Source organism: Neoarius graeffei, chromosome 7, assembly GCF_027579695.1.
Source record: "Neoarius graeffei isolate fNeoGra1 chromosome 7, fNeoGra1.pri, whole genome shotgun sequence".
NCBI classification, from domain to species: domain Eukaryota; kingdom Metazoa; phylum Chordata; class Actinopteri; order Siluriformes; family Ariidae; genus Neoarius; species Neoarius graeffei.
Genome location: NC_083575.1, coordinates 63,172,923 through 63,188,454, shown reverse-complemented (window position 1 = coordinate 63,188,454; position 15,532 = coordinate 63,172,923). Strand labels below are relative to the sequence as shown.

Sequence of the window (15,532 nt, the reverse complement as noted above, 5' to 3'; positions counted from 1 at the left end):
GTTCTCAGTCCAGATCCACAGCGCACTTCTGATCCTGTACAATGCGTAATGCTTTACATAGCCATGAACGCGCTGCGCCTTGTGCCTTTAGTCATTTGTTCATTTGTTCCTGCAAATCTGCATCCACTCTTTTTGCACATGAGTGAAAAGGAAAGACAGAATGAGCTCAGTGCGCTTATTATCAATGTTCTTGTGCTCTGTTAGTGCAGGAAGTCCATAACGGCTCTTTTGCCCGTGGAATCCATGCGCGCAGTTGTCCGCAGTGTGTCCGCAGTTATTTGTGATTTTAATGGATGCAGGAAAGTGCAAGTCCCATGAACTTATCGAGTTTGTGCAGTGCTCAAGTTGTCATCTTGGGTCATGTCTCCAGTTGGTATGATTACCGTTACGCGTCTCTGGTGGCTTTATATAAGCTATTAACGTCCTGCCAGGTAAGAACACATGCATCTCTCCTATCCTCAAGTAACAGCGCCGTTTCCTCCTCTCTCCTTCCAGCCGCTGGTCTCGATTATCGATAAGCGGGAATGCGCACAGAGCGCATGCGTAACGAGCGCGCAATTATCGACATTAGGCCTACTGAAATTAAATGTTTCCGGTTTATTGGTTAGCTTTGCATCTATTTTGAATGTACCACGAGACAAAAAGGCCTACTTTATTTTGTTTATTTGCATTTCATTGAAATTTGTGGAAATGGGAATCCACACACCTTTTCTAACTTTACTGCTTCTTAGGTTGGTGTGGGGCGGCCTTGGGCTGAGGTGCCCTATACCTGACCCCTGACTGCTCCCCGGGCGCTGTGTGTTGCTGCCCACTGCTCTGGGTGTGTGTGTGCGTGTGTTCACTGCTTCAGATGGGTTAAATGCAGAGGATGAATTTCGCTTGAAGTGTGCATGTGACAAATAAAGGTTTCTTCTTTCTTCTTCTTCTTCTTCCTCCTCCTCCTTGTCCAGCACTATTGCCAGGTCTGGGTCCACGTGGACCCTACTGATCCACATGTCATATTAATTGGAGCATAGTTTGTTTTGTTGTTGTTGTTTACGCTGGATGCCCTTCCTGCTGTAATCCTCCCATTTTTGGGCTTGGAAAACAACTATTTTTCCAGGAGCACCCGGAAGAAACCCACACAGACACAGGGAGAACATGCAAACTTCACACAGAAAGGCCCCCATCAGCCACTGGGCTTGAACCCAGGACCTTCTTGCTGTGAGGCAACAGTGCTAACCACTACACCACCATGCTGCCCCTTTTCTAACTTTACTAGTTAAAAGAATTTGGATCAAAATGTATTTGGACAATTGACAATGAAGTTACAAGTCAGCATTGCTGGAACAGCAGGAGACTCGTGTGCAGTGTTACTGATGGGCTGATTTTAGACTCAATGATCATAATCAATCACTGGGACTGTTTAGAGAGTTAAGCCAGATTGTTTAAATCCATGATTCTCAAATTGTGCTTAAGGGACCCCAGAGATCTGTGAAGTATACATGCACATCTGTGGCATTGTTGTTGCTGTCAGCCCATCCAGCAGTGGTAGCGGCGATCAGTCCATCAGTGTTGCCGACAGACAAACCCCAAGCCAGCCGGTTTTAAGAAATTAAGTTTAAGTATAATAAACAATATTTGTCCAGGGTGTACCCCACCTCTCACCCATAGTTAGCTGGGATAGGCTTCAGCTTGCCTGTGACCCTGTACAGGATAAGCGGATATAGATGATGGATGGATGGATATAATAAACAATTAAATATAGATATTTATCATTGTGATAACACAAATTCTCTCTCTCTCTCTCTCTCTCTCTCTCTCTCAGGTGGGTGGACCAGCCTTATGATCCTGCTGTATCTAACTGCAGTTTTATTAATACTGGTGCAAAATGTTTTAATATGGTGTAACTCTTTTAGGTTGTGTGCTTATGTTATAGCTAATATAAGTAATTATAATACACTTTTAGCTAGTGTTAATACTCATGGGGTGCAAAATTTTGAGACCCCCTGTAGTAACTGCTTTTTTAAACTGCCTCTTAGGAAAAAAATATTGTTTTCTGTATACTTAAGGCTTCTTAGGGTTCTGTTTGGAAATCTTTCTGACAGAGAAACTCACATAGACCCTTGAAAGACTTGTCCAGAGGGACAATTGATGAACCCATAAGGATTCAAAATGTGGCCTTTTTTTTGAGAGTATACAGCTGTTTTGTTGACAATAAATTCTTCTGAACAAAGTGTATCTGAACAAAAAGGATTATGAATGAAGTAAAGTTAAATTGCCCATTATTAACAGTCCCTACTTCACAAATAACCATGCAGCTGTAATAATAAAAAAAATTATAATTAGCCCATCTGACTTAACCATGCAGCTGTAATAATGAAAAAAATAATTAGTCCATCTGACTTAACCGTGCAGCTGTAATAATGAAAATAATAATAATAATAATAATAATAATAATAATAATAATAATAATAATAATAATAATAATAATTAGTCCATCTGACTTTATGCTGTACTGTTTATTTTTCAGCCTCATAGCATGTTAAATATTATTGCTCACCTCTACCCTGTCATTAGAACAATCCTGTCACCAAGTTACCATCTGAACACAGGTTCATCTTGATCAGGTCATAAAATCTTTAACCTGTTGCATCTCACAGTGACTGATGCTCCATTAAGTGACCTAGATTTAACATAGTCTCTGAAATGTCCCACTGCTGTTATGGCCCCTAGTGGATCAAGTCTGCTAAGTCTTGGACATTTTGTTTCTTTATGACTCACGTTCTATAATTACGATCTAAATTAATAGTACTAAAGGTCCACAACAGTCCTCATTCCCTGATAACCATTTTACAAATGGAAATGTATGTTTTGTAATTGAAAGGGCATCTTCCAGCAGAATCAGTTTTAGGTTATGGAACTGGGCAAGGAATAATGTTAACAGAAGTAATGCTAATGAAACTAATGTGTATTGCTCTATTTTATGAGCCTAAGAGATGCATCTTACCTAAGGATGGTAAGATGCATCTCTATCTATCTGTCTATCATGAATATAAAAAGTGTACCCACCCCTATTAAAATGGCAGAATTTTCCATCCATCATCCATAACTGCTTAGCCTGTGCAGGGTTGTGGGCAAACTGGAGCCTATCCCAGCTGACTATGGGCAAGAAACAGGGTACACCCTGGAAAATTCACCAGATCATTGCAGAGCTGACACATAGAGACAAACAAACATTCACATCTACGGTTAATTTAGAGCTTCCAATTAGCCTAACCTGCATGTCTTTGGACTGTGGGGGAAACTGGAGCACCTGGAGGAAATCCACACAGACACAGGGAGAACATGCAAACTCCACACAGAAAGGCCCCCATCAGCCACTGGGCTCGAACCCAGAACCTGCTTGCTGTGAGGCAATAGTGATAACCACTACACCACCGTGCCGCCCATGGCAGGATTTTGTGATGTAAAAAAATTGAAACCATGACAAATCATATCAGATCTTTTTCAAATGAAAACAAATATAAATATTTTCAGGGGGAATAAAATACAAAGAAAAGGATTACAATAACCTGATTGCATAAGTGTGCACATCCTTTTATTAAGGACTATGTGACTGTGTTCATTTTCTTTGTTTCATCTGCTTGAAATCATGATATATCTCCAAAATTGACAAAAGGATGAAAACCTATCATGAAAGCTGTCAAAAGACCTATGGTATCATTTAAAGTGACTGCAGGAACACTTGGTTAGTACTGGTCTCTCTCTGCATATGACATTTTCTCATATTTTTCAAATGTCTGACTATGGGTTAGGGTGGCTAGACTGAAGCACTTTCTCATAAAAAGAATCCCCATCAGAGTCTGCCTAAATTTTAAAGTAAAGTAGTATGGCCTGATGGGAACAAGTTAGAACCTTTTGGGCCTAATTCTTAAAGGTATGTTTCATACATAAAAAAGAACAAAATACCCAAATAACAAAATATGCATGGTGAAACATGGTGGTGGTAGCGGCAGCATGCCATGGGGCTACTTTTCTTCAGCTGAGACTGGGACTGTAGTCAAGATCGAGGTAATCGTGGATAATGCCAAATACCAATCTTTCTTGGTATAAAACCTGCAGGCACGATAACAGCCAAAGTCATAAATCCAAGTCAGCAAAGGAATGGCATCAGAAGAAGATGATAAAAGTTTTGGAATGACCCAGTCAGAGCTCAGATCTAAATCCTTTTGACTTGAATTCGGCTGTGCACAGGAGATCCCCTCACAATGAGATAGGTCTGGAGAATTGTTGTAAAAAAGGGTGGAATAAAATGATCAGATCAAGATGTGCCATGCTGGTTGATTCTTATCCAAAAAGCTTGAGTGTTATATACAAGCAAAAGGTGCTTTTTATTATTATTTTTTTTTTAGTAGTTAAGGTTATTGTCACTTTTTCTTTTTTCCTAAAATGTTGCACTTTGGTGTTCACTTGATTTTGTTGGTTTCTCTGTTGGTTTGTTGGTTGCTATATCACATTACACATGTTTTGTCTGACATATTTTATCTTTATTATCCCCCACATAAACGAAGTTTGGTGGGGGATATAGAAACGGGGTCCATCCATCCGGTCACATTTTCGTTTCTGGGCCATATCTTTAAAACTACTGAAGATATCTTCATGAAACTTTGTATAAATATCAAGCAACATGTGAACTGGTGCCTTTTGCTATTTTGGATTTTTGAAAAAAAGTATTTTTCAAATTTTTACATAAAAAATAGATTTTGACTTCGTTTCTAAGAGCAATGTTCATTTCTGGAGCATATATCCAAAACTATTCATTAGGGTTATGACTGTGAAAGTGTTTTCAAAATTTCTACTTTCCTGATGTTGCATTTGGTGAACTTTTACTCATACATTACTTTTTTGAAGTTATTTTTATTGGGTCATGCAAAAACCTCCCGCACCCAACATTGCCTCACTTTTGATAAATACATGTATATTAAATAAATAAATCATGATTATAAAATAAATTCATTGAAAGATGTGTAAAGTACTTTTATATAACAATAAATTGCTTAACAATTGTTGTAATAATAATTATAATTGTAATTAACAATTATAATTATTATTACAACAATTGTTAAGCAATTAATTGTTAAAATAAAACACACCCAATAAAAATAACTTCAAAAAAGTAATATATGAGTAAAAGTTCACCAAATGCAACATCAGGAAAGTAGAAATTTTGAAAACACTTTCACAGTCATAACCCTACTATTCATGCTACGGATTTGAAACTTGGTATACATGTTAACAAAGTAATGTAGATGTGCCTTTTCATACTAAGAAATTTGAGAAATTTAAATTTTTCATGTTTCCATGGAAACAATTTCAGACTTAGTTTCTCAGTTTAGTCTTAGGGCTAGGTTTTGTTTCTGGAGCAGAACTTGAAAACTATGAGTGGTATGGTCTTGAAAGTTGGTATATGTGTTGATTAAGTAATGCATATGTGCCTTTTGATACTAAGAAATGTGAGAAATTTTAATTTTTAGCTCACCTGGACCAAAGGTCTGGTGGGCTTATGCCATGGGCTGCTGAGGTCAGTTTAAAGAGGTAGGGTTGGTTTCCTGCAGCAGAACTTGAAAAATATGACAAATAATATCTTGAAACTTGGTATATAGTTGGTATATAGGGTGGGGGATATAGATGACTCTGTCTTCTTGTTTAATTTTTTACATCACAAAAACCTTTAACAGGGGTGTGTAGACATTTTATACCCACTCTATCTATCTATCTATCTATCTATCTATCTATCTATCTATCTATCTATCTATCTATCTATCTATCTGATGAATTATGAAGTTGATTAAAATGAAGATTATTATGCACTGTCACCCAGAAGAAGATGGGTTTGTTGAATCTGGTTCCTTCTGCATTTCATTTCAGGAAGTTTTTCTTTGGCATGGTCACCATTGACTTGCTCATTGGTATGCTAATACTACATCCAGATTTCGCTAAAGCTCCTTTATGAAAATGTCTATAGTTAAGTGCTACATAAAAAAATTGAATTGTATGATGAATTGTATTATGACTCAGACACATAATTACACAACACTACGATAGATCATTGTAAAGAATGTTAATGTTATTTTTCAGGTGTAGTAACCCATTAGACTGTGGCAAAAACTTTGGGTAGTATTTGTTTTTTTCCTTTTAAAAATGGTTAAGAACAAGTTTAAAAGCATAAAAGCATAATTTGTCAACTGAAGCCATGAAGGCTCTGAAAATCATGGGTTATTATCCTGAAAACACTGCAGCCCACTAAAAATTCAGCATGTAAGAGGAATGTGTATCTCAGAGAAAGAAATGTCATGTGAATAAGTGATGGATGGCTGTAAATGCAGGAAAAGTTTTATTAAAAGCAAACGCATTTAAAGCAAGCTCATTAAAAGCAAGTGGATATTTATATCAAAAGTTACAGGCTGTCTGTTGGTACCTCATATAGTGAAGGCTACATCAGTGGCAGAACCTTTTCTTACAAAGCCCCACAGTTATGGAACAGCCTTCCAAGTAGTGTTCGGGACTCAAACACAGTCTCAGTGTTTGTCTAGGCTGAAAACATATATTTTTAATCAGGCCTTTTGTTAATAGTTTTTATTAGGTAAAGGAGTAGATCTGGACAGTCCTCGGGCATAGAGTGTTTTGGTAAACTGGAATGTATGGTTACTGCCCCCCCCCATTCTCACTCGTTCACTCGGGTTTATTGACGGTGGAGTGGCTGGCTGCTTTATGTCCCAGGGCTCCCACATGTCCGTGTTACCTTCTGGCTCTCCCCTTTTTGTTATGCTGTCATAGTTAGTCTTGCCGAAGTCCCTGCTTGCACTCAGCACAAAATGTATACTGTTCTTAACTGTTAGGTGACACCGGGCATACTTAACAACTCCCCCCCCCCCATCTCTCCCTCTGTCTGTCCCTCTCTATTGAGTTACATGTTGATCCTGAGACACCAGTGATGCTGAAATCTTCTGCTCCTCAGACCTGCCTGATCCATCCTGATGCCCTATGTCTGGCTGGAGTCTCATCACATTGCTCCTGTGGAGAACAGCCCCATATGGATAGTCAAAAGACACACATAGAAGATGGCTCTGGACACTTAGTTTTGCTATGATTGCTGAAGACTACAATTGCCATGATAAATTTAGGACTGCAGTTGTCATAAGCACTCAAGTCTCCATCAATGAAGAGTTAATATCTTCAACAACATAGACTTCATGCTAAAACCACAATTAATTTCTTGCTTACACAGTTGTCCTTTGTGATGATATAGGGCATGGTCATAGAAGCAAGTTATTTATAATCATGTTATCTGTTATCACCCAAATGAGGATGGGTTCCCTTTTGAGTCTGGTTCCTCTCAAGGTTTCTTCATGTCATCTGAGGGAGTTTTTCCTTGCCACCGTCACCACAGGCTTGCTCATCAGAGATAAATAAATACATTTATTAGGGATAAAATTAGCTCATATGTTTAAATTCTTTATTTTTCTATAAAGCTGCTTTGCAACAATATCTGTTGTTTAAAGCACTATACAAATAAACTGATTTGACTTGGAAAGCTGGCAAACAGTTCAAAAACGTGAGGCAAAGAGCATAACCAAGGACAGGCAATGATCAGGCAAGGCACAAAAAAGATATACTAGGCAAGGCAAAACATGGTCAGGAAAACAGAAAACAAAGTCAAAACCAGAGGAGTAAAACTGTAATCAAGGCTTGGTAACATCAGATACAAGGAACAGCTCATATACTCTGCAAAGTCTCTGTGTGTGAAGAGAGTCCTTATATGCGCAAGTTGTGATTGCGCTCTGATCATGAACGGGTGCATGGGTGCACTAGTCCTAATGAGCTTAAGCATGGTGCAGCACATGAGTCGCATTCCAAGGCGTAGCACCATACGTGGATGTGACAAGAAACAGATATCGATAAAATCGTAGCCATGCACCTTAACTATTAAAATGAATAAACACAAACAATTATATACATTGTCATTTCTATGGAGATATTTTTGTCTCATAAAGATTTGGATGCGTAAAAAAGATATATATAAATATAAATACATTTATAAATATTCAAATACAAAATACAAATATAAAAACGTGACACACAAATAAATGAAAGAATGTATATAAATACACGGACATTTGTAAATATGTTTTCAAGATTTGAAAATAAATGTGCTTGAATTTGTATGTGAAATCTGCATTTGTGGATCGATTTTTTTGCTTTTGTGGATCGATTTTTTGCTTTTGTGGATCCATTTTTTTTGCTTTTGTGTCGATTACGTAATTGTGAGACATTCCTACTGCACACCACGATTCACAAATAAATGTCACCGAGATTTGAATACAAAGGGGTACACCCTTCACTGAACCTCCAGCAGATGGCGGTGTTGTCCACACTTTGGCAGAGAAATACACGGCCTCTGGAGTCTAGATTGGCGCCAGAGACTTGAGTTAGTTTGGACTGCCTGTTGCGGTGGCTGGCCACAGCCAACGAGCAAGTGGAAGATATGGAAACACCAAATCAAGCAGCATCTACTGTAAGTACTTGCTAGCTCGTGACCTAGCTTGAGCTCGCTAATTTCCTGTTGAAGTTAAGTTCTCTGCTAGCATGGAGAAATGCCGTTCATAAAAAACCGTCCATGTCGTCCTGAAGTGGGCCGTAAATTCTGTCTATGCTCAATGGCTTATGTACACAATCGTATTTTTGAAGTCGATGTGAACTATTCAGCCCTTCATACCCACCCTATCTAGACATCCCCCGAAACAACGGCTCCAAAGTACACGAACGCGTATTGCCAGTTACGGAGCGGAACAAAGAAAAAATATGGCAGGCAACAGATACACTTACCGGTAAGTAAAGTGTACAAGTGGGCAGACAGGTGGACAACAGATAACGCAGACTTTACTATTAACTATTACTGTGCTACTATTAACGCTACCATTTTGTCAATACAGAGAATGCTGGAGACGATGGCCCACACCCTTCTCAATGCGTTGGCCAGGGCAAGCACTCCCACCTCCACCAACGCTGCACCCACCACTCCCATCTTGACCCCTTCCCCAATACCTACTTCTGCCGCCACTCCTTCCTCCACTGCTAGCCATGCAAGCAGGATAAATAACGCATTGAAACGGTATGATCAATTCAGCCCATAGGGAAAAGATATATTTGAAACATACAAAATGATATAATGATATGAATAAATGATATATGATGCTATGAATGAATGATCTATGGACTGTGCAATTCTTATATGGCACATATTATAAAAGTGACCTATTCCTCATTTTCCTCATACAGTATATAAGGCACACGTACACATTCCATGTATTGTATTCCATTCCAAGTTTTTTTTAGATATATCTTTTTTCCTGTGGAAGTATTAGTGAGTATTTGATTAGTGTAATTGAAATTCATAGTTTAAGTTAAGTTCTTTATTTCTAATTTTTTACATACAGTTTCCTTGTATGTACTCTGGGGGGACTGGAAATAGAGGAAAAGCTAGGTTTAAAACCCCCGACAAACCTCAGCAAGTCACAGATCTGCCAATTTTTGTCCTGCCTGGACCAACAACAGTGACCCCAAAGGGCTCAAGTGAGCTGGAGCTTGCCCGCAGGCCTGGGGAAGAAGGTGGTCCTGGTGCCAGAAAGTGCAAAGCATTCTGAGGTATAATTATTCATATATTAACAGAGTACAGTTCCTTTATTTATCCCGAAGGAAATTAAAGTGTCTAGCAGCTTACACATAATACAAGATACACATAATACACTTTGCAGGACAACACAAGATAGACATAGCATACATTGCAAGATATACATATAGTACAAAAACAATTACTCTATGAGGGACATCACTGACTTTGACTGTGAAATATTGTTGAACTTGTCACCTTGCTGGCTACTGAGCAGCATCATTGTGAATTGTATCCTATTAGATTGTTTCACTGATGGAGGGGGAGTTCACGAAGCTCAGGGCTCTCATGGGAAGGTGGATGTTTTGTAAAGCTACAGATATTCCACACAGAAATAGACATTGTATTGTTATGTACTGTGTTGAGATCAGAAGCATATATTGTGGTGTGGAAAACTCATTTGGTAAATGGCATGTTCTTTTTTATTAGGTGGAAGTGGCCAGAGAAAATTGAACACAATTCCAATAGATTCAGAAGGTTATTCGGGCAGACAGCTCCGCGTGGCATCGAACAACGGGAAAATTGTATTGTATCTGGTTCCTCTCCAGGAGGAACTAGAAACTGCACCCCTGCCTTTTAGTTCCCCTGAATTTTCAAAGATGCCAAAGGTGGCCTGCAATAACTGTTTGGAAACCATCCCTTTGCAGATGTTGGCACTACATTCAGTGAACTGCCAGACAACTGTAAGTTGTGTTCTTGTCTTCCAGTTACAGTGTATAGCAACTTCCCCAATTCTTGCTACTCCTTGCCAGTCGGGCTAAAATATACTGATATACTGTATGATTTCTTTACGACAGTAAATTGTTTTTCCCAAATGAAATCACTTGCTTTGACACTTGGAATTTTCACCAATATTGTAATTGGACCATTAATATTTCTAGCAGGAGCAAACAGACAAGATCATCACAGATGACGATGAAGACAATGAGGCTGATGGTGATGCAGTTATTGACTGTACAGTGGAAAAAGGGGTAACTTAATTGAAAGAGTGAAATCCTATCTCCAATATACTTATCAACACTGTTTAAATTTTTGTTTTGGTACACATTTTGTTTGTTTTTCTCAACATTGTCTTTTGCATAGGTTTGCCCTATATGCCAGCTAGAATTTCCAGCCACAGAGCTCCCTCATCACGCCAACACCTGTGCAGAAAGGTACACCATCTTCAACAGTGTTTAAGCTGTCCTGAATGAGGGCATAATTTAACAGGTTATAAGATACTCCGCACAGTATGTTCAAGATGTATGTGGAGAACAGTGCATGTTACGGAGAATGGAACTATAGTATTAAAAGTGTCTCTCGTAAGGTACTTCAATACTGAGGATTACATGGACCCAAACCTTCCATCAACATCTTCAAATACAACACTTCCCCCTCCATCAGCTCAAACAACAGAGGGTAACAAATTAATAGAAAAGAAACATATTTTATCAGATCAAATGATTCTTTACATGACATGTACAGTATTTCAGCTGTCTGCTTTTCTTCAAGGGTGGAAAACTGCAGCCCCATCTGAAGCAGTGTGGCTCTTCATGGAGCGCCTGAGGAGAGAAGGAGACCACCAGCCACTACAGCTGACTCTAAATGCGGGGGACACTGATGAGGAGCGGTATGGCACACTTATTTCATTTTACAAGAAAAGCCGTGAGATGTGTCAGTGGGCTGCGGATTTCAGATGCTCCATATTAGGTATTGACACATCCCTTACTCATGGCAAAGTTTTAATTTTGAAATATTTGGGTCTTGGGCTTTCAGTATCACCGTGTGCCTATCTCAGTTATTACATGATAATGGTATCCCCTATGTACACAAGATCTTAATTTACTTTCTACTTATTTTTTTTTTTAAATAATACAATTTCTACACAAAGACTAATTTTTTTTCCCTTGTAAAACCTGATTTCCTAACAGGGGATGCTGCAGTTGGTGTCGGGGTCATGAGAAACACACTATCAACAGCCATCTCGAAATTGACAAGTGGCTTTAAGAAGAACATGGGTTAGCACATTTAATTCCACACAAGAAATGAATACATTAAAAACAAGCTTAAAAATGGATGTGTGCAGTATTATGCACAAATCTTCTTTCTTGAACACCTGAAAGGTATCTTAATTGTCTCATCACTTTTATGTACTTTTCAGCTAAGTGTATTTTATGTGTCTGCCTGTCAACAAATATAAGAAATGCAGGAGTGACTGCAATCTTTGAAGGACAACGAGAACATCTGGTCCCGAACCTGTCTGCAACCGTTTTGGAGTGCGATTTATTTGCAATGGCTGGCAGGATGATTGGCCACTCTGCCATTCATGGAGGTCCGTCCCTGTCAGGACTAAGTCTAACCATTATAGATGCCCTTATACCTGGGACCAAGGACATTGTAACATCAAAACTCTGTCTTGAAGATTGCCCGGAGATAGAAGTCAGGGACACCATCAGTCTAGTGAGTAATATTTTAACCATTATTTTCAAAAAGTATACAGTAGATGGCCACTTCACTTTTTATGTATGCCACAATTGCTGTTATCATAATTTAGGTTATCCCCAAAAACTGTTTTGTGCCTTAATTTAAATGAATTAATTTGTGTTAAGCTGCTGAAGGAGGAATGGACTGACGAAGAGTCTGTCAGAATGGCAAACCTTTGCACTGATTGGTATTTCCCGGTGCCAACTAAGGAGACCAACAGGCTTCTCCTTTTCCAGCAGCTGCTCTCTCATGCTGTATGTTTTAAATTTTTTTTTTTTAAAGTTTATGCTGAAGCATGTAACTTCATTTCAGAGATTGATACAGAGTACATATAACAAACACGCTTCTTTTTCTGTCCCTGCCTTGCCCAGCCTATATTATATAGGTAATATTGAGTAGCTTAGACTGGACAATATAAGCAGACAAAAGATTGCTGCATGTCATTTTTATGCATGTATTCCTAAGCAGTCCTCCTTTACATTGATACTTCTGAAGGTACTGGGAAGAGCAAATGCCCAAATTAAGCAGTTTCGAAAAGGGATTAAAGAGACCGGAATATGGCCCCTTCTAACAACCAGACCAGATGTCCTGCCCCTTTTGTTCCCCTGTGAAAAGGATGTGGAACTCACCCCCCAAGTAAGTTAAAGGAATTTCTGACATGGGACCTAATTTCCTAGTCAGGCAGAGTATTGTAGATGTGTGAAGACACTTTTTTTGAGATTCCGTGTAGTCCTTGTTGTTGCGGAGGTTGCTGGTGCAAGGCTAGCGAAAGTGGCCTTTTAATAGCCTGCTACTAAAACCAGTCTTACCCAATCCATAAAGCACCTTAAGCAAATCAAGTACCATGCCAGACTGTCGAAATTAATGTCCGTGTTAATCAAATGATTTTAGAGGTAAACCAACCTTGCATTTACGTTAATTATGTTATATTTTGTCTGAGCCGCAGCAGGAACCGCAGAGATTTGTACTTCCTGTTTGGGAGCTTTCAAACAGGAAGTACAAATCCCTGCCGCTGCTCAGACATAATAAATGGAATGGGATGGCTTTAATTGTCAAATCTTCACATGTACAAGACATACAAAGTAACATGTTAAACTAATTTGGTGTTCAAAGCCATTGTAAATTGTGCAGTGTGTGATGCCATGTAGAATTCTAAGCTATAGCCCCTTGAAACAGCTTCTGGTGTTACCCGGTAATCACTTTCATATTTTAAATTTGTGTGGTTGTATTTTGTGAAATCTTATCAAAATTCATTTAACAGTTTTAAATAAGCAATAAGCCACTTGAGTCTACGTTTCTGCTGTGTTTAGAACGTCCATGGGGCTGTTCCCCTTAGCTGTTCAAACATTTGAGGCTTACTGCTTAATTAACTGTATAATGCAATACTGTTAGTTGCATGTCACATGGAGTAACAGGTTTATTGTCCACTGTTAGATGATCCTTAAATGGATACGTTGGCCAGAGGCAAGTACTGACAGTGAGGACAGTGAGGACGAGATGTCTGCATCACAGATCGCACTAATCTCAGGGTTCTTTCGAACCTTTGTGGAAGAAGGTATGATTTCCTAATTTCCCTTCCAGATCGATAAAGAATTTATTTATATCGATCCATCTTTACAGTTCCTTGCATAAGTAATCGTACCCCTTGAAAAATTTAACATTTTGCCACGTAATGACCACAAACATTGTTTCACTTCATGATTGTGTGCAACCTTGTGTTGGTCATTCATACAACATTTCAAGTGAATATATTTGTTTGTGGGCATAGTGTGGCAAAATGTTGATAGGTTTTAGTGGTACGAATACTTATGCAGGGCACTCCATCAATCCATCCTTTCATGTACAGTATAGTACGTATTTACAGTAAAGCTTTAACCCCTAGGGATAGTTACAGCTTCACCATGTGTGTTTAATGTTTTTGATTCTTCACTGCATTAGCTTCTTCAGACGTCCTGAAGGACCTCGTAAAATTTTGGACTGGCTGGGAATTGCCTACGCAGTGCCTCAAACTGCAAGTAGTGAAATCCCGTGGACGCCATCACTTACCTACTGCGAGCACATGTTACGAAAGGTTGAGGGTCCCAGACCACTACAAAAGTGGTTCTGAGTTGAAATCAGACCTACAACAATGCCTACAATCAGTTGAGACAGGTTTTGGACTGATTTGAAAGTAATTCTTCTGGTTTATTGTTTTATTGTTTCATTAGGGTCAGAGCACCCTATCATAATCGCTCTGTTTCTTCTTGTTCGCAGACATTTTGGGGTTTTTTTAGGTGGTGGCCATGTTTCAAAATGAATGTCATTTGGCATAGTCTTTAGCAAGAGTGGCAAGTACACTACAGGCCAAATGTTTGGACACACCTTCTCATTCAATGCATTCTCTTTATTTTCATGACTACAGTACATTGTAGATCCACACTGAAGACATCAAAACTGTAAATGAATACATGGAATTATGTAATAAAATAATAAAAAAAATAGCCAATGTTGTCCAATTGGGCCATCAGCTGTGTATCAACTTGACTTCTGTACAACACAACTGATGGTCGGAAATCTTTGGTTGGGACCATCTTTTGTGTTGCGCAAAAGTCAGGGTGATACACAGGACAACTATTAGAATTGATATCCATATCATTCACAGCTTTTATGCCTTCAGTCAGAATCTACTATGTACTATATAGTCATAAAAATAAAGCAAACGCATTGAATGAGAAGGCGTGTCCAACATTTTGGCCTGTATTGTATTTCGCCTCACGAAATTTGGTATGTCACCATGATGAACAGGAAAGGTCGATACAATGCCATGGCCATGCCCAACATTGAGTGAGAAAATAGGATTTTTGTGTGATTTGACCATAGAGCTGGGAAAAAAAAAAACAGTGGATTCACCCCCTACTCGTGCAGCAATCCTGTCGGCCACCTGTACATATTACTACATTTGCTCGACAGTCAATGTTAATCAACAGAGAAAGGGCTCACCTCTGTCAAAAAATGGCTTAGAACTTTCCAAATATCCACTGACTTAGTAAACAAAGACAGTATTTGAAATGCCTGGCCAAATATCTACATAACTGATTTGAACTTATTTGTTTACTTTAACAATTAGTTAGATATTTAGCATAATATTTAAAATATTGTTCTTGTATAATTTGTCACTTGATATTTTCATTTCACTAAGCCAGTTTTGTGAAAGAGGTGGGCCTGGTCTCCAATGTCTACCTACATAATATGGAAGTGGGGCTGGACGCTTTCAGGTGCTGTGTCAGCCCATGCCATATCCCCTCTAGTGTTCTCTTTGCTCTATGGGCTCGACATGCAAAGGGATTTGATTGTCTACACCGTACCTCAAATGTTAGT

The 15,532-nt window shown here is 38.8% G+C and overlaps 2 protein-coding genes across 5 annotated transcripts; both read left to right on the top strand.

The window, feature by feature from the left end:
- Window positions 1-8,463: 8,463 nt before the first annotated feature.
- LOC132888724 (uncharacterized) lies at window positions 8,464-11,799 on the top strand. Of its 4 annotated transcripts, XM_060924810.1 has the most exons (10): window positions 8,464-8,557; window positions 8,772-8,870; window positions 8,976-9,154; window positions 9,480-9,687; window positions 9,956-10,395; window positions 10,594-10,683; window positions 10,796-10,866; window positions 11,019-11,110; window positions 11,204-11,401; window positions 11,623-11,799. In XM_060924810.1, the coding sequence occupies exons 5-10, from the start codon at window positions 10,120-10,122 to the stop codon at window positions 11,712-11,714; spliced, it is 819 nt and encodes a 272-aa protein (XP_060780793.1). In that variant the 5' UTR covers window positions 8,464-8,557; window positions 8,772-8,870; window positions 8,976-9,154; window positions 9,480-9,687; window positions 9,956-10,119; the 3' UTR covers window positions 11,715-11,799. The 4 variants fall into 4 exon arrangements, with proteins under 4 accessions (XP_060780793.1, XP_060780794.1, XP_060780792.1 ...); XM_060924811.1 differs by having other exon boundaries at window positions 10,142-10,395; window positions 11,204-11,703; XM_060924809.1 differs by having other exon boundaries at window positions 10,597-10,683; window positions 11,204-11,703.
- A 126-nt stretch (window positions 11,800-11,925) lies between these two features.
- On the top strand, window positions 11,926-14,842 carry LOC132888725 (G2/M phase-specific E3 ubiquitin-protein ligase-like). The gene is made up of 5 exons (XM_060924812.1): window positions 11,926-12,151; window positions 12,301-12,429; window positions 12,671-12,811; window positions 13,610-13,730; window positions 14,114-14,842. The coding sequence occupies exons 1-5, from the start codon at window positions 11,984-11,986 to the stop codon at window positions 14,341-14,343; spliced, it is 789 nt and encodes a 262-aa protein (XP_060780795.1). The 5' UTR covers window positions 11,926-11,983; the 3' UTR covers window positions 14,344-14,842.
- Window positions 14,843-15,532: the final 690 nt, after the last annotated feature.